Below are 22,046 nucleotides of genomic sequence, written 5' to 3'. Positions count from 1 at the left end.
CTTCACACCACTTTCCCGCCGAGGGCGGCGTGTGGCCTGCACGTGCACGCGCCGATAAAGGACACGAGTGCACGTTGATCCGCTTCAAGGGTCGACCGTATCTATCGCTCAGTTATCACCGCTTGCGATTCGCTTTCGTCACAGGAAGAGAACGAACCGTATCAGGCGCTCCCTGCTGACACAAGCTCTTTTAGCCTGTACTGCAGGTTAAAAGCGCGATGTGCTTTCACGGACACTTTGCACACACACACATATATATATATATATATATATATATATATATATATATATATATATATATATATATATATATATATATATATATATATATATATATTACCGCCGCTCGTATTGTTAGGCCACAGCTACTCAGCTTGTTAGCAATAGATACCGCCGTCTTTGCGCTATCGCATAGCACACGCGCTGTTAGTTAACGTGGATGCACCACTTACTCCATTTACCGCTGAGGGAAAAAAAAAAGACAAAGTATACTTGGTTGGAAAGCACGTACAATTTACTTAACGTTTGGTTTCCAGATGATGTTGGCATTGAAGTTGAGAGAGAGTAGAAACGATTTCCACACGTAATCCAGTGCATCTATCCAAAACACGTGAAATGGTGCCGACCAACAGTGTTCCGTAACCAGCTGGAAATAAATTGAAACTTTTAGGACACCCAAGGGAACTATTCGTGCATACGTGGTCGCTTTTCTATTGAAGATAGATATCATGTCTTTGATGTCTTGGTGTGGATGTAATCTTAGGCGTACAAATGATATATATATATATATATACCAGGGCTATATATATATATATATATATATATATATATATATATATATATATATATATATATATATATATATATATATATATATATATATATATATATATATATATATATATATATATATATATATATATATATATATATATATATATATATACATACATACATACATACATACATTTAGTGCGCGCAAAATGTGCTTCATTCCCGATTTGCTAAACCTGATATGTACAGTCGGCGTAAAAAGTTTGCGGGATACGAGTTTTCGCAGCCAGTAAAACAACATAGCATTATGTTGGTCATGTACACTATATATAAACGGGAAAAATGCCGAGAACTCACAGGATGCCACGTTGTGTAGTGTTGCTTTTAGCAGCGAAAGCTGTATATGACCTAACCCTCCGCAGTTTTTTTCGGCGTCCGGCAACATTAAAAAAACATCATGTGGGCCGATCCTGGTGATGGCGCAGAATGAATGAATGAAAAACTTTATTTTCACAAAGGAGGTATCCCGGCGAAGGTGGAACCCTCAGTCCAGGGCCCCTATGATCGACACTGCAGGAAGGATCCAAGCTCAATGCCCCATACCCCTGTGGAAAGGACTTAAAAATTATCGGCACCAATTCTTGGCCGGGATTTGATCCCGCGAGCCCGTGCTTAGCAGCGCGATACCATAACCGATAAGCTACCGCGGCGGTTGTCAACGACATGGCAAATATTCCTCCACTTCATTCAGCCAATTCATTTAGTTTCCATTTTTATTTCTATGTCGTTTTCTGAATAAATTGCCTCTCTCCACAAGAGCCCAAGTCAAAGTCGCGCGCGTGTATGAACTCCTGAGTCTACCGATCATTATATGAACGAAAGTTTCAGCTCAGTCTTGTGCGATACTTGTGCTGCGCCCAAAAAATACGTCGAAGAGATTAATTGTTTTGATGTATATATATATAAGCATATTGTATTTGAAAGTATCGAAATTAGTTCCGAAAACCAGTGCTCCTTTAAGATGCACCAAAAGTTCGGCCCCCAACTCGGCATACGGCATTACGTTCTGGCCCCATCATAACGCATCGGTCGCGCCCATCATGCCGCGCTACAGAATGGCCCTGGGCCACTATGGTGGCTGTCACGGCGTTCGATCGACGACATATTCAGTTAGGCCCCATTAACGCAGCCGCGTCATTCGTCCTGCCCCGTCACCGTCACGGCAATGGTGTCCGTCAGGAGAGAGCGTTTCTTTCGCCGGTGTAATTCCGTCTCAAAAGCGGAACGCCGGCGACATTGACCGGTGCTTTTACCATCGTCGAAGTCCAATTTTTGAAAAGAAGTCTGTGATGCCGGTGTCGAGACCGTGATGAGACAGGGCGCACGACGGCTGCGTGAATCAGGCCTTACGCAACTCACCCAGGGCCTATAACGTCTCTGAAAGGCATCTCAGATGGACAAGCGCAACTGCAAAACCTGTTGTGTTGGTGCAAGACCTAGATAGCGAAAAAGTGAATGATAAATACCTACCCCCTCCGCTTCCAGGCGCCGTTAGAAAAAGAAGAAGAAGAAAGAAATGAAAGCGTTAGCCAGTGCAGCCGAATATCCCACCTTGGATAAGTAGCTTGCGTAATGAATTGAGAGCTGGAGCTGGCACTCTCTTGGCAAGTTCGTTGTCGCGTCCTTCCCGCGGCGTAATTTAATCTGAGCAGCGGCTTTCACAATATTGATGCGGCCGAAGAGATCAAAGACTCAGCGATGCAATCCAGCGGATGCGACAACCGCACATTTGGGAACCACGTGCCAGATATACGATGGACACCTAGAGACGAGGTGCGAGCGCTCCCGCTAGCGTGTAGAACGCTGTACGCATATATCTTAAATAACGCACTTGTGATAAGGCGAAAAGCTGTGAAGTGGCACACGAGAACATTTATTTTCACGCGATGATGTTTGTGGCGGTACGAGTGGATGAAATTGCGACGGTTACAATCGCTCGGCGCCAGCAAAGAATCTGGCTCACGCTGCTTGTGCCGCCGCTGGTATCACTGCGTCACCCGTGGACGAATGCGAGCACGCTCATAACGACCAGGTTACGTCAGCATGCATGCCCGTGAACAGATGCTCACGAAACGACCTACGAAGCTCGCTCTTTCTATTTTCTTTTTCCTTGGAGCTGTTCTGTAAGCACACATGCATACGACTGCAACGCTAAGAGTGGTCGCAAGTGCGCACATTGTCTTTCTACATTTTCCATTACATCTTGTACGCCTTGCCTACAGCTAGAGGACCAAATAAAAGACCTTTGCTCAGAATTTACGCAACAATCTTCATCAGGGATATCTACACGTATGGTTTGCAGCTTTCATAAGCTATGCATTCTGCAAATGCGCGCATAAGCGCGTTTCTTTCTTTCTTTCTTTGTCTAGCCCACCACGGTTATATGTATAAAGGTTATATGCGCGCCGGTTTATATAAGCACTGCATGTTGAACTTCAAAATATATAGTGCCATTGCGCGCACCTCCATTCTGCGTAATCAAATTATACATAACGACATCAAACATGTGCAGCACTCATAGGTTGAAATGCGACACTCGAAGTGCTTGGCTGCCTGCGCTTTTTGAGCCACCCGTGGGCGGTATATGGATACCGAGCCGATGCATTTCTGTATCACATGAAAGCGAAAACGTTTGCGATGCATTGTCACTGCACTCGGCTCCTCAGCGATTACCCAGAGATCACCTGCCTGGGGTTCAACAAGAACGCCGGCCGCCATGCGGTCTGAGTATCGCGTTTCAATCGCTGAGCACTGCACATATAATGTCGTCTCATAGGTATCTCTAAACACCGACCTCTTAATGGAGGAGCGAGTGATATTCAACGGCTTCTTCGAAATTTCTTATATTTGGCCCATCCCTATTCGCGGGACACTGCGTGGCTGCCCACTCCTGGCCAATTCCCCCAGAATAGGCATACGCACCACTGTGAGGCAGGCAGCATAGGAGCCCTAAATGTACTTGTTTATCTGCACTGTGACATAAGGGGTATGTTATACGTGTGTGTCGTTTGTCTTCCTGCATACGCTTATCCCCACACTATTCTTTCCTCGACAAGAATCAAACATCGCCGACGTCTCACAGTGTACATGCAACTTACCTGGTGCAGTTGCACTTCGGCGAAGCTTGTGAACAGTGCCGTGGATAAATATAAACATTGCATAACATTAAAGTTCTCATCATGTGCGGTGCATAAACACTGTCTGAGATTACACGTAAATGAAAGAAAAGACAATTGTACGCATGGCCTTAAGTTGCATATATCATTTAATTAACCCCTTCAGGATAGCTTCGCTTCACATGATAGATTCCAACACGTGCGTTGTATCTGCATAATCTTTGTTTCACAGCGAAGCTGTTTATGGCTAGAGTTCCGTGCATTTTTCGTGTCCGTCAACAAATCTGTGTGAGCAAAAACTATATCATCATCAGCAATGTATCGTGCTACTGCTCGCCCGTTCGTCGTCGTCGTTTTCTTGCACAGCTGGCTCCGTTGCCGCTCATCATGATATATAGCGTTCCTATATGCCCCTTCATCTGCGAAGGCGCTGACAGCACTGGTCCACTGCCAGTGGGTGCGGTTATTTCGGTCTCATATTCTTTGCCTCAATATATCGCGAAATGAAAACACAAATGTATATGACGAATGAACGCGAATGTACAAAACAAATGTCCGTGCGTAATTTTCGGCGCGATGACCACCGATCACGACATTAAATGCGTTCGTACCTTTGTTCAAAACTATTTGTCACCTCTTTGACGTGTGCTACACAGCTTCGCTGGTCATCCATCTTCCCGGAGTGGAATGGCTCATGATTTTCTTTTAATGCGAAGCATTCTTTGCCTCATTTCAGGCACTTTGCAGGAGGTCGGTCGGTAGGCATAGATAGGCAGTTAAGTAAGCCTTTCCTGCCTGGCCACTCTTAGGACCTCTGTAATAAAAAACGCATAAACCACAGTTGAATCAAACCTCTGTTTTCGAGCGCGGCCAGCCCAATGATCTAACCACTAGTATATTATTTCTTTTTCTTTTTTTACTAGGACATGACAGCACGTGCCAAAGCCCTCGCGTGCCAAAGCCGACTATATATAGTTCTTTGAGACATTTGACGCGTGCGTTCCGTGCCACTTCCTCGTCTTCTTTCCTCGCGACAGCTGGCGCTTTGGGCGCTCTGTTAGACTTAACTATCTCTGGGATCGGCTCACAAGCTTCAGTAACTTCCTCGTAGCAGCCAGCGCTACTTAGAAACCGTGCGACGTTGCGTCGCCTTCATAAGCCCAGGCTGATGACGCTTTATCATTTCTTCGCAGGAGTACAAATGACATCGTCGTTTTAACATAGATCTCACGACATAAACATAGGTACGCACGATCGTAGAACAGTTAGAGACCGTTTATACTGTCCCTGTGTATAGCGTCCCTCCCACATGCACTCAGTGATTACTCTCTCCCTTCTTTCCGCTTTCTATGCCCCTTTTCCCCACCACCAGTGTAGCATAGCAAACCGGATGCTCTTCTGGTTGACCTCCCTGCCTTTCCTGTCCTTTCTTTCTCTCTCTAGCCGCAGGTCACGTCACAATCCATGTTTCGTTCGCTGACGCCCCAGTGCAATACCCATGCAAAACCCAACAATGCCCATGCATAAATTTGCGTCTAACGTGCGAAGTAGAAATCATGTCGTTGCCGTTGTACGATTGTTTTCAATATGGTCATAGTGTTGCTTCTGTTGTCACACACACGTACACACTCGCATCAAACACATAACTACTCTATATACAAAAACAGGTTGGGCCACCTGGTAAATCTTTGCGGAACCCCGAACAATGCTAGACAGGCAGCTACTTGCAAAATGCTCCGCATAACGTCGATTCCCACGGTGCGCGAGATCTTCACTATTCTCTTTCTTTCTTTCTTTCTTTCTTCCTCTTTCTTTCTTTCTTTCTTTCTTTCTTTCTTTCTTTCTTTCTTTCTTTCTTTCTTTCTTTCTTTCTTTCTTTCTAATATTTCCGTAATGTTTCGCTCGTCCTCGGCTTCATTTTACTGTGTAACTAGCGGCAGCTGCGCTAATGTGCGCCTGGAGCCTATCCACGTTATCCACCTAACCTAACCTAACCTAACCGAGAACAGTGGTGATGCTGCGGCACTGTAAAATACGTCGGGCCGACACCACATATGTTAGATAGCAGCCAATACTATACTTTCCGGCATTTCTCATCGCCGCAACGAGATTGGCGAACGACTGAAGACGTCAGAGTGCATTCGCTTAGAATCGCGCGCCTGCACTTGCATGCCCTGAAGATTCAGGGACCGTATGCCTCGGTCGATGGTTTTCCAGGATGTCATTTGCAGTGAGCGTTCATAGGTTAAGCCAACGCACAGGGGACGCATTCTCAATCGGACTGTCACTTTAGGCGATATCACTTTCAGTGCGCGCTGATTGGCTGGTTGAGCGAAACCTACTGAATCATGCAACGCGTCATGTACTACGTGACGCGAAAGCCATAGTATCGCCGAAAGTGATCGTCTGAGCATACTTCCCCAGGACACCCATCGCAACAATCAGATCGCGCTGGCCGGTATAAATGTCACGCAAATGTGACACTATGCCCTGAAAGGATAAACCGTCAATGCGGCTCCAGGAGATTAGATTATGGGGTTTTACGTGCCAAAACCACTTTCTGATTATGAGGCACGCCGTAGTGGAGGACTCCGGAAATTTCGACTACCGGGGGTTCTTTAACGTGCACCTAAATCTAAGTACACGGGCGTTTTCGCATTTCGCCCCCATCGAAATGCGGTTGCTCAGCAGCCTAACACCATAGCCACTGAGCAACCGCGGCGGGTACGGCTCCAGGAGAGGCAAACCATAAAGCACATGGCGTTCGATTCTCGTGCCCCAATCATTCGGCGAACACAGAAACCGTCAGCCTGGCTACAAAGGTGACAAAAGTTGAGCGCGCCCAATACAGCTACGACGCACTTGCGGTCATTGGAGGGTTTGTAAACAGAGATAACACGCTTCCAATCTTGGGCAAAGAAAAACACTCCTTCTTGAGGAAATGTAACAGAGGCTCTTACCCGGAGTACTTCAGGAGGCAAGGTGCCGGCCATAGGGTCGCTGGCAACAGTCAGGTAGGAGCAGAGTTGACCGAGGTAAGCGTATTTGATAATGATTACAGTGCCTTGCTTTTGGTGTTGGGACATTTGCCTGCCACATAATGTTTCGGGTCAAGCAGGAAGCACACAAGAAAAAAACAAGGCTTATCGGTATGTTGGGACTGCTCGTCGAAGCTGAGGAAGATGTTATATAGCATGGGAACCTGACGACGGCGAAATGAGCCGACAAGTAAATGATTCACTTCAAATAAGGGTGAGCGAATATTCGCATTTCCGAAAACGAATCAAACTTTCATTGCTAGTTGATTCGTACTCGATTCTAAAATTCGCTATTCAAATTTGTCGAATATTGGTTTCTGTTCGAATGCTATGAAAGATGCCAACTGTTGTGGCAGTCTACAGGGAGAACAGACGCAGGTGGGGATTGTTCTGAATTGTACTGGTGCAGGAACACCGTGGTTGTGGCGCAGACGCACCAGTTCCTCAGCAGATGCATGGAAAACAGGTCGATCACTTTTGCATAATAGTTTCCAGTCGTTAAATAAGCATGCCTCACCCATACGCAGCCTATAAATTTGTTGTCCCAATTTAGGCAAAGGAACTTATTATTTGGCCAATCTCATCATGTTTGAATTCCTTTAAAACGATGTGTGATGCTGTATTACTCCATTTAATTAGCTCCTTCGACGAGCACGACACTCGACTATATGCATGCATCTGGTGACGTGCTGTTCCTTTTTTTGATTACTGTCATTGTCATATGGCGCATCAGATACGATCACCCTTCAGATGGCACTTTTACCTGTGGACTTGTCTCTTTCAAGGCGACAGATGCTTTCCTCGCCCCAATATGAATAGGTCGGCTTCTTCTAAAAGGGAGAGGGGGTGATGCGGGTGGGTGCGGCCACGAGCGAAAGTGTGTTAGCGGCGAGGGTGTACAATTGAGAATAAATTAAAAGGCCGGTGACACGGGCGTCTGTCAATCATGTTTCAACAGCCGTGTATATCAGCCGGCGTGTAAACGGCGTGCACAGCAGCCCTCTATTACCTGTTTCGCTGGTGGTCGTGGGCTATCGTGTCTCTGAAAGAGATAATAGAAGGAGCGGCAGAAACCGGTGCTCGTGAAAAAAAAAAAAATATTTATAAAACAAGATATTGGAATGGAGTAAATAAATAAATAAAAGGGAAAAAACTGAAAGAAAGGAAAACACACACATACACACACAAAAACCACTAAGCAACCAAACTACGTATTGTTGCCTATAGCTATAGGTTGAAATTTAGCATAGCGAATAGATTCTAAAGCTTCCTTTGAAACGTTTATGCCTGTTGGTTGCAATGTCTTGAACTATGGATAAGGTATGATTCTCTGTATTTTCTTTCTCGTTCAGAACGAAAATTTTACTGTAAGATGTAGAGTTTAAGTTCATGAAAGGTATGACCTGGTTGGTTGAAATGCTCGGCGACAGCTTTGGGAAGCTTTTTAGCTGTGTCCGCGCGATATATTCCTATAGGGCATGCATTGTCGCGATTGTGGTTGCCGGCCTCCTTTTTTTATCAAGCGCGTGTAATCGCGGAAGGCAAAGATAGAATGTAGAAAGCGCAAGAAATTTTGAAACGTAGTGCGTCAGTGTGACTTCGCTTCCCCTGTCAACGAAGGAGTGAGATTCCTATCGCGAAATAAGTGACCCGTGTGGCGAGTTATCTTCCGCAGAATGCAATTTTTGCGCCTCACCTCTGTTGTTTCCTGTTTTCCGGGTGAAAAGTGCATTTGTAGCTGCGCTGAGAAAAATAACGTTCAGTCGTCAGTTCGGCACTGTGTGTGTCCTTTTCTGTCGTCCTGGTTTGATGTGCCCGGGAGACGTCGATTACGGTCCACCTAGATCAGTAACGTAGGAGCGCCACGGCTGTGGCCAACCGCAGGCGGCACTTACTTAAGAGAGTTTTGTGAATTCGAACCTAGAACCTCTGCTGATTCTTCAATAGTATCCCAGTGCAAGTGCACAGCGCAGGCTGTCAGGAGAAAGGGTACAAGAACGTGAACAGTACGTTGAACAGCACTTACAGTGAGTGTGAGCACCGCTCCGGACATGAGGGGGCCTGCGTTGGTTTTATGGACGCGCTCCTTGCAAAGAACGCTTCCTTTCGGTGTAAGGTTCCCCCGTCTGGGCGCGGCCGTGAGAAGCGTGAGCATTCGCTAAATGTACTGTACGTCACAGGGCGAGAAGAAGCAGGGTCCGTGCTCTCAAGGCAGTTACGGCAGTTTGCAAGAACAGGCGCCAGCCAATCCTGACAGCAAACACGTTATTGGGGAGGGCGGCCGGCCAAGTAGTGATACGTTTTTACGAATAAGAAAACTTTTATAAACTGGGCCTCAGTTTTACAGTCCGGGGACTGTTCGAAATAGGATTCCCCCGAAAGGTGCAGCGAGTTTTGAGGAGTGTTTTTTATCAAAGAGCGCACGAAGCGGGAGTCCGACAAAGGGACGCGCGTGCTCATTTTTACTACTGGGTTATTCGGGTTGACCTGGAAGGGCTTGGGTGCGGGCTAGTTGGCCCAAATCACTCTTTTTAAGCAGCGCCAAAAGACACACGGACAAGGAAGATCACAGGACAAGCGCTGACTGCCAACGACATTTTCATTGAAACGTGCACAAATATATACTATTCGCAACGGGCTGAAAGAGAGAAAGGAAGAAAGGAAAGGCGAGTCATCGTCAATCAACTCTTGCTGCGCATGTGTCAGAAACGTACAACTGTGCAAATGTAAACTACGAGATATGGGCACAACTGAAACTGATTAACTTCTAAGGTACTTAAGTTCTTTATCGCAAACAGCTATAGAAGGGGCGCTTAGGCAAGTGACTCCTAAGTCACAAATTGATGATGATTTGCCTTCCCTTTCTTCCTTTCTCTCTTTCAGCCCGTTGCAAATAGTATATATTTGTGCACGCTTCAATAAAGATGTTGGCAGTCAGTGTTCGTTCTGTGCTCTTCCTTGTCCGTGTTTTTTTTTTTTTTGGTGCTGCTTAAAATGAATGAATATTCGGGTTGACTTAAGAACTACATAAACTCCTTTTACAGCCAGCGCGATTGGCCGGAAGAGCGGAAGACAGCTGGCAGGGGTGGCTACATCTAACTTAACCACTATACTCATCATCAGCGTTACACCATACCTGAACGAGAGCTGGAAATCGAAAGCAAGCTCTTCGTCGTTAAAAAGCAGTATCACTACTACATCTTTTTAAGCACGTGATATGGACACATATATTTCTGTTAGAAATTTTAGCAAACGACTTCCCGCCTGTAATAATCGTACGCGCGATGCGTATCTGCGGCGTAAGAAAGTTGAATACCGACATTTGGTTGGAAACCTGCCTGCTGCGGACTCAAAATTATCTGTGGCCTATATTTCCCAAAGGCCCATATCGTTATCGTCGAGTGTGTTTCATCATCTTCAGTTGCTCTGAGCTGACGTTTTCGTTCTGCACATTCGGGACTGCGTTTCTTTTTCTCGCCTATGTCAGAAACGAATAACAAAAGAACCGAGGCTCCTTGCGAGTCAACTTGACTGATCGGTCATCTGGCAGGCATCCAGAAATGCCACCGCTCGTCGAAGAAACACGGAAGGCGCCCGAACACTATTGTGCAATTTCTCTCGCGCACAAAGCGGCAGAACAAACGGCGCACCCTGAAAAGTATAGGCGTCTGCGCGCTCTCTCTCTCTAGCGCCTTCGAACCCCAATTGCTTGCCAGAACTCAAAGAGCTCTCGACCCGGCCTTCTTGCCAAAGAAATAAGGGTCGACAAGTACGCGTGTGCTTCTGCGTAAGGGACGCGTTAGATAATTGACCGGGAAGTGCGTTGCGTGCGCTGTCTACGAGTTGTGCTCGGAGCCCGGATAAGGTCGGAAGGCGCAGGAACCTCTCGTATCGTGATTGCTCATCCGATAACGTGTCACCCCCATACGACGTCAAACCGAGCTTCATCAAACCGAGCAATTGAGCACATATTTTTTGGCCACACCAAGTGCGTGCAAAAGGACAGACTGATGGGCGGCATGGTATTGCGTGATGCGTAGCGCCAAGTGGGGCACGGCAAGACGGCAGAGGGTACGAAAGCGCGGCGCTGCTAACGAGTGATGGCTTGCTGCTGCTTACAACCGCATCACACGCAGTGTGCAGCAAGATGACCAGTCGTTGCGGTTATAGGCCTTCGTTCCGTAAAGAGCAAGTACTGCTCAAGAACGCGGTAGCTGACTAGATAAATCATAGAAGCATTTGAGATAAACAGCAGAAGTGAAAATTGCGCGATTTTCCCATCTATTTCCTCGAAAAAAAAGAAAAGAAATCCTGCTCCTTTCGCGGTAGCAGCCTGTGACAGATGACTTTGCTGGTATGTATATATGTTGTGTTGTTTTTGCTTTTTTTGTTTTCTGTTGTACGATGTTATATATGTGTTGAACACGTGCAATAAACCATCAGTTACACCATGCCTTCGTCTTCTCTGTTGTCTTGCGTGTTCCGTTTGGGCTACACATCATATAACTTAGATGCAGTCTGCTAGTCATTACAGCTAAGGGCCTGTGTTTATATTTTACAGCGAAGCTGTCTATGGCTAGGATCCCGGGATTTTCTTTCCGCCTCCGTCACGTGGACAGAAAAAGCAGATGGGCCGATCACGGCGGTGCGATCAGGGCCTGAAGCAATGGCTCATACCGCGGTAAGGCAGAGGCGTGAAGCGCACATACAGCACAGCTTTCGTTTCACTACAAAACGCACAAATAAAAAAAAGCCGTCAAACCACAAGACTGATGACGAGGCGCGCGCACTTCCGTGTGGATCAACGTGCGTTGCCGCCAATACTTCGCCGGTGGTCGTTGTCGGAGACTTTAACTTAGACACCTCAAAACCGGAAACAAAGCAGTGGTTGACCCACTTCGTGCAAGAGTTTGGCCTCGGTTACTTGAACGATCAATCAACAACCGTACAATCAGTCCATCAACAACCGTACACGCATATCGACCACAAGGCAGTTACACCAGTTATTTTAAAGTAATAAATAAAATAATGGTTTTGTAAACTGCATTAAGACGTGTTTCTGTCATATGTCACTTTGAGAAATGTGCGTAATGGGGGCGCATCATGGGATCGATGTTTAAATAACTTGTCCCTACATTAGGCGCAACATATATACAGCTTCGCTGACCAACCACCTTCACAGGAGTGGATTGGCGGTGTATTTTTTTTTTTTCTCTGACGATCTGCTTTCTCGTTTATGTTGTTCTTATGTGGGATTAGTGACAGATAAGCCACATGTAGGGGTATAGAGAGAAATAGAAAGAGAGAAGTGTACTGGTATTATTTCTAGCTCGTCTTCATGGTAAATGGAACGCTAATGAAAGTAGAACAAAACACACCACGCCGCAGGTGGCTATCACGCATTCCGATTGCGGCGGAATGAGAAAATGCCCGCGTTAGATTTAGGTGTGCATTGAGGAATCCGAGGCGGTCAAAGTTAACCTGGAGCACCGTCGCCTCATGCTCTCGTCAAAGCTAGCGAATGGATGCAGCGTATTTTCACTCTAAATGTGAATATTACGCATACACTAAATTCACGCGTTATATGTGTTCACGTATATGACAACCTGCACCTCGGAAACAGTAATACGGTATTTCGCGTGATTACATGTCAAGCAAGCAATATTGACGACAAGTGTTAATTACAAACTGCGCTGCACATGCTATACATGCGCCGTCTGCGTAATCACGCAAGTGTAGGCGCTCTCTGTCCCTACTACATTGCGCGATATAATAATAGGTGATCAAGCGCGTATTGTCACGTCTCTACGTTGCTTCACGAACACCGAGGAAAGTGAACGACTATGGCGCGCTCGCGCAGCCATACAATGGCATCGGTCAACCTACTCCCGACGACACTAGAAATTTTTCGACTGGGTGGAGTGCAGTGCGCACTAGCGACATATTTAAAACAGAACAGCTGATTTGCATCTACAGTAGCCAATTATCTTTTTTTCTTTAGTATGGCCGGATTCTGCGATGGCAGGGCTACTTGGCAGTTATAGGTAAGTGATGTCTGAGATCATATGTCCACACTAAATGAAGTCTGCGCACCGATTATGTGTTTCTTTTTCATGTTTGAGCGCCCTGTACGCTTTGATGATGACAGCTGGTTCCAATAGCAGACAAGGAAGCGCCCTTCGGTCCATAGCTCTCTTTCTTTTTTACACTTTCGCTCTGCTGCGACGCACGTCACATGCTAGAGGAGCTAGGCTTTCCCGCACGCACAAAGGCTCGGCAAGAAGCAAACTCACCTTCAACGGGGGTTTGTAGAGCAACATGAAAAACTCCTGCAAAGTGCCTCGAGCGCCAGTCGCGCGGTAATTTTGCGTGTATTTCCCGGGTTTCTTTCACGCTAGGAAAAACTTTTATGTAGCACATATTGGGTAAGAGAAAGCCGTATCGGGAGTTTTTCATGTTGCTCTGCAATTTTCTCATTGACACTGTTCATCTAACTTTAATATTTGAGAAGTTGATTAATTAATTAACACTAATTATGTAATTAGGCGGAATGAGAAAAATAATTTATCTCCAAGCGACGGCAAACAACGTTGCCTTGGGTAGGTCGAGGTACGTGGCATTTGCATATTTTTTAAAATCTTGGTGCATGATAGTTGGGACACCCCGTATACCGGCAGTTACGTGGTATTATAGCATATTGCGGCAAAAATCCCCGCGAGATATCGAACTAATCTAGCAGTTATAGCGTTCTGGAGACAAGCCAGGAAACAACGGAAGTCGTCCAAATAAATAAACACGAAATTAAGCTGACGCCAAGTGTTAGTCAATGGTTATCACAATGCGTGAGTACACTTCCGATACTTCCGCATAATTTATCTTGTAGTATTTCTTTATATATATATATATATATATATATATATATATATATATAGAGCTATAGGCACCGCCTATAGAGCGTTATAGGCAAAACCACTGCGATCAGTACGAAAGCAAGAATGACCGATAATCGGAGGCACTTCATTCATGGCGCGTTTCACAGCGCCATCGATTTGTCTCAAATTGCGCAGAAATACATCTCCAGTATAAACGCACGCATCCAGGCACACGATGATGCTGCCTTTGAAGGCACGACCGCATCCCATTGCAAGAGAATCGACAACTTTGCCTTTGCCTTTTGCTCCTGCTCGACACTTCAGACACGTTTGGAGAAGGAAAAAAAAAATAGAAAAGAAAAAGAAGCAAAGAGAAACAATGAGAGAAAGAGCAGACTGAGACATTTGTTTTGTTGTTGTTGTTCTAGCGCGCACGTTATCGGTTTTATTGGATGCTATACGATTCACATACCAGATCTTTTTCTTTGTACCAACAGCAATTAAATTATCGTCTGAAATACAGTTTGTAAAAATACTATAGTGAATATATATTAAAATAGAGTCGTAAAAAGAGGGAGATCACAGAAGGAACAAAGGGGTTTCAAGGTTCCACGTTTCTGTCTACTCTGATACAACAATATGGCACAGCGAGAAACAATTATTGCCCACAGCGGACCCCCCCTGCCCCCATGGAGCGGGGAAGGGGCCAGCTTGTCGATGCCGGTCAAGCCAATTGAGCGCCGTCGCACATTGCAGCCAATCCACAAACACATATTTCTCCTTCACCTGGCTCAGTTTGATTTTCTTTGCGGAACAAAACGGGAGGGGGGAGGATTATCAAATCTTTCGTTGCTTCAGCCAGTGTACATCAGGAACCGCTTTGCATTTAGATCAACCACGTAGCACGACGTCTCAACCAACGAATGCAGTTGTTCTTTGGCATTTTTTTTTTTTTGTGGAGGTCACGAGTATTCGACTAGTGTTGCACGCCTAACTTCGTCGGCGTGCGACAATCTTCTACTCTTTCGGCACTAACCTTTAATGCTCAACAACTAGCCGCGCGCGAAAAAGAAAAAAAAAGAAAAGAATGAAAGAAACGGTGGCCGAAAGAGGACCCGCAACATCACCAGTCTTTGGTGCAGAATTGCATGGTGCGAGCGAACAGGGGTGCGGTCTTTCGCCGGAATTTAATGCTCGAGTGAATGTGACTGCTCACGCGACGACATACACAGGCGTGGAACGAAAGACACACAGTTATGTGCACCGCCGTCAACGCGCACAGGCGGCGCTGGTGGCGCCGCTCCGGGTCGGCTTCTCCTCGACGCGCCCAGACCCCGAAGCTTGGAGGCGAAGCGCGCTGGGAGACAATCGCAGCGCTCTGCCGCCCTACTTGTGTATCTTTGATTCTGTCGGTGGCTCATCAGTGCGCCCGGCGCGCCACATTGGCCGCGTAAAGAAAAAAAAAGAGAGAGAGAGAGAGAGAAACACGCTCATGCGTCTAACAAAGTGGACGCGCACACACACATAGATAAGACTCTACAGCGGAAGCCCTGGATGTTCCGTCGGAACGAACGCGCACTGGCCGACACACACGGTCGTGGTTTCGGTACACAGAGAGATGGACAGGGCCAGCGGCGGGTCTGAGAAGCGGACCGTCCTGTCCTCCCCGAAACAGCAAAAATACGTGTACTCTCAATGTAAGACATCTAAAGTTACCCAAAAAGTTTACAGACACCGAGAAGGCATGCGGATACCTCTGCGAAATGGAAGACATGGTTAATCAGGAGTTTCCAGCCCTGACTTGATCACAAGAGAGCGAGGGGAGCGCCGCCGCGGCAGCCCCTCGCGCGTGGCTTGCTTGCGGCTGCTGCTCGCAGCGGTTGCTGGCAAAGCGCGCGCGCGCGCGCGCCGGCCGTGCGTCAGCGCCGGGAGAACACAGGCAGCCGAGCGCGCCGGTCCCACTCCGCCGGAGAGAGGAGGGCGCCGCCCTGCACCGCCGTCAACAGAGCGCGGCACGGCGGCCGGCGCGCGGCGCTCCGTTGTTTATGGGCGCCGCTGCCCAGCCGCACAACAGTCACCGGGTTGCTCACTCCACGCACTTAAAAAGCTACTCGCCCTGCCGACGGTGTAACGTAGTCCCAAAAAACCAGGGCTTAGCTCGCTGGGCGATGGGGTTCGTTGGCTGCGATCGTGGGCGTGGTTCGCCGTTGCCATTGCCGAATCTGGTTGCTCGTGCTTATAGCAACGCTTCATTAGATACGCTGGTCGCTCGTCACTGGCCAAGTGCAGTCATATAGGCTCTGCGAGGAACAGATCGTGATCCAGCTCAAGCTTTTTCCGCTGTTATCGCCCAGTTAACACTTGTAAGGGAGTGTTGGAGCAGCCTGTCCCATATTATTGGCTTAATTGCTTTCAGTCGAGGGACTGTTGGGCATGGGACGATGTTACACACTTAGGGGCGTTAACACATCAAGCGTGCGAGGAGCGGGTTAACTTTGGAGTGCATGCTTTCTGCTTTCTCGTGCAGTGGCGCCTGAAGAAAACAACAACTCACGAGGAACGCTCGGGGGATAATGCTCTGAGTGGAGCCGCGGCATAAGTCGACAGCTACGGCCAACAGCAAAAACAAAAAAAAAGTTAAATATCCGCCTATCTTCGTCTAGGAAGTGTGCAGTTTCACAGACTTACACTGCACCTTGGAGGATGCAACAAGTGGTGTCTACAGAGCCCGTGGGTGCTCACAACAGCTTGAGACGATATGTTGTCACATTCTAACGCCACCTTTGCCCGTTGCTACAACGGCACGCCTGTACAAAAAAGTGCTGCTTGAAAGCGGTTTTGAACGCTCGAACCAAATGCTGCGTGCAACCAAACAAGCACCATATGTAGGATCTGTGCAATTCAGGCGTTCGAACCAATGGCTACGGTCTCGTAGAAACTGTACACATCGTGTGCCTCGCATGTATGCAAAAAAATAACGTGCAGCTCCAAAGCGTCGTCAAATAAGCGGGGCGCGACAACACAGGATGCTAATGACAACAGTGGCGCTCCGCGGTGGCTGAAACCGAAAGGCGGCCCTACGCCTTGAGAACGGACTGCAGCAGCATCTCCCTGTGAGAAGTGCGCATGTGCCGGATCAGGGTGGCCTCCTTGGCGAATTTCTTGTGGCAGTGGCCGCACATCAGAGGCTTCACTTGCAGGTGAATGGAGCGCAGGTGCCGGTTGAGGTCCCCTGCAGAGCGACAGTCAACGCATTCAGTGTACGCCTCGCGGGAAACGGCTGCCAAAAACTGACGTGACTGCACTGGTGCAAGATAATCGACATGTGGTTTGGAAACACGCTAAGCTCCGAACAACCGTTTCTCTGGTGTGCAAACGAGCAGGGCAAGTTGATTCGCATCTTGGTGAATATGGTAGTCACTGTTGCGAGTGCAACACAGGTCATAACCTCCTTACGTTAATGGAAAAGAATGTCACTTGTGAATCAGTTCTTCTTAACTCTTTTCCAAGGTTACACTATTTGAGGCTGGTAGGAAGGCTAGAAGAGCGGCCACAAAGAAGCCCGATTTGCGCATTGTCAAGCTATAGGCGACAGCTGGCTAGAGTCAACACCTGTCTGTCAAGTGTCCGTGCAGCGACGCAAGACAGGGAAATCACACGAGCTCTTAAAAAGGCTATTCTCAGAGAGACCATGACAGCAACTAGCAATTCAATACACGCGTCGCCTAGAATTTCGCGGCCACCTACTAAGTATAGCGATGTTGTTTTGTCATCTTGTTCTTCTCTACGATCCCGTAAATGATCCCTTGATTTTCCCTTATTGTTTCGGCGGGGGCTGAAACTGAAAGGCGACCCTACGTCCCACTGCTTACCACCTTAATGCGTGTCCTAAAATCTGCCAGCTTCACACCAGTCAGCAATTTCATCTCTTGACAACTGAAAAGTGTTTCAAGACCCAGTAAGAGACACCTGCTGGCTCGTTGTTCCATCAACCACGCACTCAGGCGCCCCCCCCCACACACACACATTTCTTCAGTGAAATTTGTAGTAGGACGGTCTCCCCAAGTACCTTCCTCACGCCTCATTACATAACAGCGAGATTTCCTTCTACTCAGACAGCATTACTCCTCGCATGATCACTAATTTCGTGAGATTTACGTGTGCTGAATACGCGCAAGTTTTCGAACACGGATTTTTATGCGTTTCGTTAGATACATCGTCCACCAACCTCCGCTGATTTGAACCTGCGTCACTGCAGTACCCTGCCTGCCTTTATTACTTACTAGTGAGCTAGTTCCTTCAGGTGTACCATATTACACCGCAACGGGGCTCTGTCTTCCAATGGACTTCTTGCGCAACATGGACCACAGCCATCGTCATTCATCTCTCTTTTTTCATTACCCTTTTCTGAACCAAAAGCCAGGAATCAGGCCAGAACATGCTGATACAGGCCGGCTTGTTGACTCTTCTGACGTAGTAAATCTCTCACTTCTTGTTTCGGTGCAAATTTTTTTTTTCGTTTTTCTTATTTTCTACTGTCCAACTATCACGCTTCGCTGCACAAAAACAGAAAGAAAAACGAAAATGCATCATAGCTTGATCCAAATAGTATGACTGGGACCACTAGTGAAAAAAAAATTGACATGAAATTCGCCATTTTGTCATCTTTTGATCTTGGTAGCTTGCTTGATATTGTGCCACAAATTATGCCCTAAGCTAATCGGACACGCAACGCAAAAGGAATGGCAAAATTTCAGAAAAGTCCTAGTCCCACACTTTCATGCATATGTGTCCGCTGACATTCTCTGATATTAGGGACCAAAGCACAAAATAAAAGTTACGATGCGCCTACCACCCCCCTCCCCCTCCGTAAATTATGCACGTATTAGCGAAGGCGCACGCCTAGGTATTGTTTCTCTCTTTCTCAATTAACGCTTACTCACATGCTCCCTTTATACACAATATAACAGTACAGTGCCACTTTTTGCGTTCTAACTGGTGTCGACAGCACCACCAAAGAACCAAGACGTTTGTTTATAGACGGTTTCACCAGCGCGATAACAGCAGCGAGACAGCGGCCCCAAGAAACTTCCGGTGACGGGTCTTACCACTCTGCTGCGCCGGAACACAAAGCGTGTTTTTAAGTTCGTTCACTGTGCGAAAAGTCTATTTTTAAGCTTTGAGATAAAAGACATACACATTACGCTTTAAAATTAATACATAAAATTTCTTGTATAACTTACGGCAATTTTGACTAGCAAAATTGTCGTTATGTACAGAGGAAAAGTGTTGAAAATCTGCGAGATTAGAGTTTAACGCACTCCTGATGCTCGATATAGCCGTCAATGCTTTTCTTGCTCGCTAGATTTAACGGACTACATCAGTGAGCAAAACCGGAAGCCGCCCAGGGCCCATGTTTGTAAACAGCGAAAGGGTATATACAGGGTGTTTCAGCGAACGCTTTCAAAAATTCTTAAAGGTTGCCTGTGGCCAGGTAGCACAATTCTAGTTCCTGAGGTGGTGGACTCGAAATGGCGGACACTACATGAAAAAAAATTGAAATGCGTAATCAACTAATTAACAAAATTCACTAATTAAGTTTTCAACTAATTATCTTATGGCCCATATCGCAATTTACAAATTATAGCCGTGGTGTTCGCAATGCAGATCCACTTGGAACGAATTCTCAGGATGACACCAGTTTCGAGATATGAATTCCCGAACTTTGCGGAGAAATACATTGGCGTTCCAGTGACTTTTTTATCAAAACACTGTTTTATGCATTCCAAGCACAAAATAACTGGAATGCGAATTTCGGGAATTAATATCTCGAAACTGGTGTCATCCTGAAATTCGTTCCATGTGGATCCGCCTTGCGAACTCCACGGCTGGAATTTGTAAGTTGCAATATGGACCATAACATAATTAGTTGAAAACTTAATTAGAGAGTTTTTGTTAATTAGTCGATCGTGCATTTCAATTTTTTGTGCAAGTAGTGTCCGCCTCTTCGAGTAAGCCAGCTCACGAACTACAGTTGTGCTTATCAGCCACAGGCAGCCTTTCAGAATGTTGAAAGTGAAACACCTGGTATTCTAGGTACTTTAGTATTTTGTTATCGCAAAGCCACAAAAGCCACACTGATCGAAGACAAATCCAGTGCACGTGTCGGTTTCCTTGCTTAGAGCCCAACAGCGCAATACAAACATTTTCGCGGTCGTGCGCAATCAGCTCCTAATACGCATTATCAGTTGACACAACCGCTGAGAACACAGCACTTTAGTTGAGGCCATGCTAAAGGGCTGTGTCCTAGAGAGGTGCATCAACGCCATGCCATTGCAATTCGAATGTTCGCCGATCCGTCAGCCCAATGGTCATCGTTCCCTCAATACGTCTTTGTTACGACGCGACCCGCCAGCAACGGGTCGAGCGCGCCCGAGTTGCTTCCGCACTGAGACGCCCACCTCTTTGGGAGAAGCCCTTGGAGCAGTGAGGGCACCCGAAGGGCTTCTCCTTGTTGTGGAATCGCTGGTGGGTGACCAGGTCACTGTGGCGGATGTAGCCCTTGCCGCAGAGCGAGCACCGGTGCGGTTCCGTCCCCGTGTGCACGTGGAGGTGTCGAGTCAGGTCGCAGCGCTGAATGAAGCTCTTCCCGCACTCCTTGCAGTGGAACCGCTCGTCCTCCTGCGAAGACTGCTGGGATGTGGTGCAGCCCTGGATAACCAGCAGCATTACTCACCTTTGTGCGTACCGTGTGGATCTTCTGGTGGCGTGTGTAGTTTCCCAAGCGATTGAAGGTAGCGCTGCACATCTCGCACTGGAAGGGCCTCGAGTTTTTCGGTGGGCTCTCCGGGGTTTTCTTTAAGGATCCTGGGCTTTCGCCGGCACCTGAATTGTCTTTGTTCGTGGGATTAGTACCTTCCAGCTTGCAGATGGCATTGATGCTCACTTCCTTGATGGTGGTTCCGTCTTCATGCAGAATCTGCGATAGCCGCCGCGAAGAAAGCTGCCATTCAAACTCGCAAGTCTGTTCACGTCGTGACTTACCTGAAATTTGACCGGTGACATCGCGTCAGGCACCAAAAGAAAGTTCCCAAGGATCACCGAGTCCACTGGCAGCACATCCAGGTTGAGACTGTGGGCCAACTGGTTGCTGGCGGTGATCTTCAGCTTGCCTTCGAGCATGGCCTGCGGCTCGGGCTTGTCGCGGGAGGGCTCCGGCTCGTCTGGCGCGGAGCAGCACTTGTCCTCCTTGGCCGGCGGCGACGCAGGCCGCCTGCTCTTGAGCTTCTTGTTCTCCTTGCCGTCCGGCTGCGCGACCAAGCTGTTGGGCGCGTTCTGCTCGCCCAGCGGTGTCACGAAAAGGTCGGTCATGTCGGCGGCCTCTTCAAAGGCCGTGCTGTGCTTGGTGAGGTCTTCAAGCAGCATCGACGGGTCCTGGTTGATGGTGCTCAGGGCCACGTCCTTGCTGTTCTCGTGCAGCAACGGCGACTCGCTGGCGAAACCGTCCAGGTTGAGGCTGTGGTCTTCGTACGCCTCCACCTTGATGAACTGCACCCCTGGTGGGCAGAGCGCGGTGCTCAGCGCACGAGCGCCACGCCGAGGCGAGGGCCACTCACCGCTGTCCTCCTGGGCGCCGAGGAAGTCCAGGCCGGACACCTTGACGGCGTCGCCGGCGACGAGCAGCTGCTGCGGGTCGGCCTTGGCGTCGCGGCGGCCCCCGAGCGCCTCGTCGTCCTCCCTGGAGGGCCGCCGGCCGTCGTCGGCCGCCAGCACGTAGTGCACGTCCTGCTTGAACTGGCTCACCAGCTCGCCCAGGCTGGGCACGAGCAGCAGCGAGGGCAGCGCCAGGCCCCCGTCGCGGTGCTGTGCGCCCATCACCAGGCTGTTGATGTAGTCCATGGCTGGAGGGCTCTGCATGGCCCCGCCAGGCGCTAGGGCCCGGCTCGCTGTGGATCACCGCTCGCCCAGCGCCGTCGCATGGCGTCTCGGCTGCGCCCTGCAGTCGCGGCCCTGGGGCCCTCGGCCCGGCTCCGTGCCACTCCGAGCGGCTCGGGAGCGCGCCTCTGGCGACGATCGAAGAGGTCGCCAGTGCGCACGCTCGCCGCCCTGCGCACTGGGGCCGCCGCTGACGCCGCCACTGGCGCCGCATTGATCGCACAGCGCGCGCGCGCCTCCTGTTTACATGC

At 48.2% G+C, this 22,046-nt stretch overlaps 1 protein-coding gene across 3 annotated transcripts; it reads right to left on the bottom strand.

The window, feature by feature from the left end:
• Positions 1-14,296: 14,296 nt before the first annotated feature.
• On the bottom strand, positions 14,297-22,043 carry LOC135907938 (uncharacterized). 3 transcript variants are annotated; one of them, XM_070531141.1, is made up of 4 exons: positions 20,905-22,043; positions 20,597-20,863; positions 20,322-20,550; positions 14,297-17,092 (listed from the first exon to the last, which is right to left on the bottom strand). In XM_070531141.1, exons 1-4 carry the CDS (start codon positions 21,775-21,777, stop codon positions 16,938-16,940), a joined length of 1,524 nt encoding a protein of 507 aa, XP_070387242.1. In that variant the 5' UTR covers positions 21,778-22,043; the 3' UTR covers positions 14,297-16,937. The 3 variants fall into 3 exon arrangements, with proteins under 3 accessions (XP_070387242.1, XP_070387243.1, XP_065295813.1); XM_070531142.1 differs by having other exon boundaries at positions 20,322-20,541; positions 20,905-22,041; XM_065439741.1 differs by having other exon boundaries at positions 20,597-20,839; positions 20,905-22,041.
• Between the last annotated feature and the right edge of the window lie 3 nt (positions 22,044-22,046).

This window comes from Dermacentor albipictus, chromosome 1 (assembly GCF_038994185.2).
Source record: "Dermacentor albipictus isolate Rhodes 1998 colony chromosome 1, USDA_Dalb.pri_finalv2, whole genome shotgun sequence".
Lineage (NCBI taxonomy): Eukaryota > Metazoa > Arthropoda > Arachnida > Ixodida > Ixodidae > Dermacentor > Dermacentor albipictus.
The sequence above is the reverse complement of the archived record's forward strand: the minus strand, read 5'-3'. Positions and strand labels throughout refer to the sequence as shown.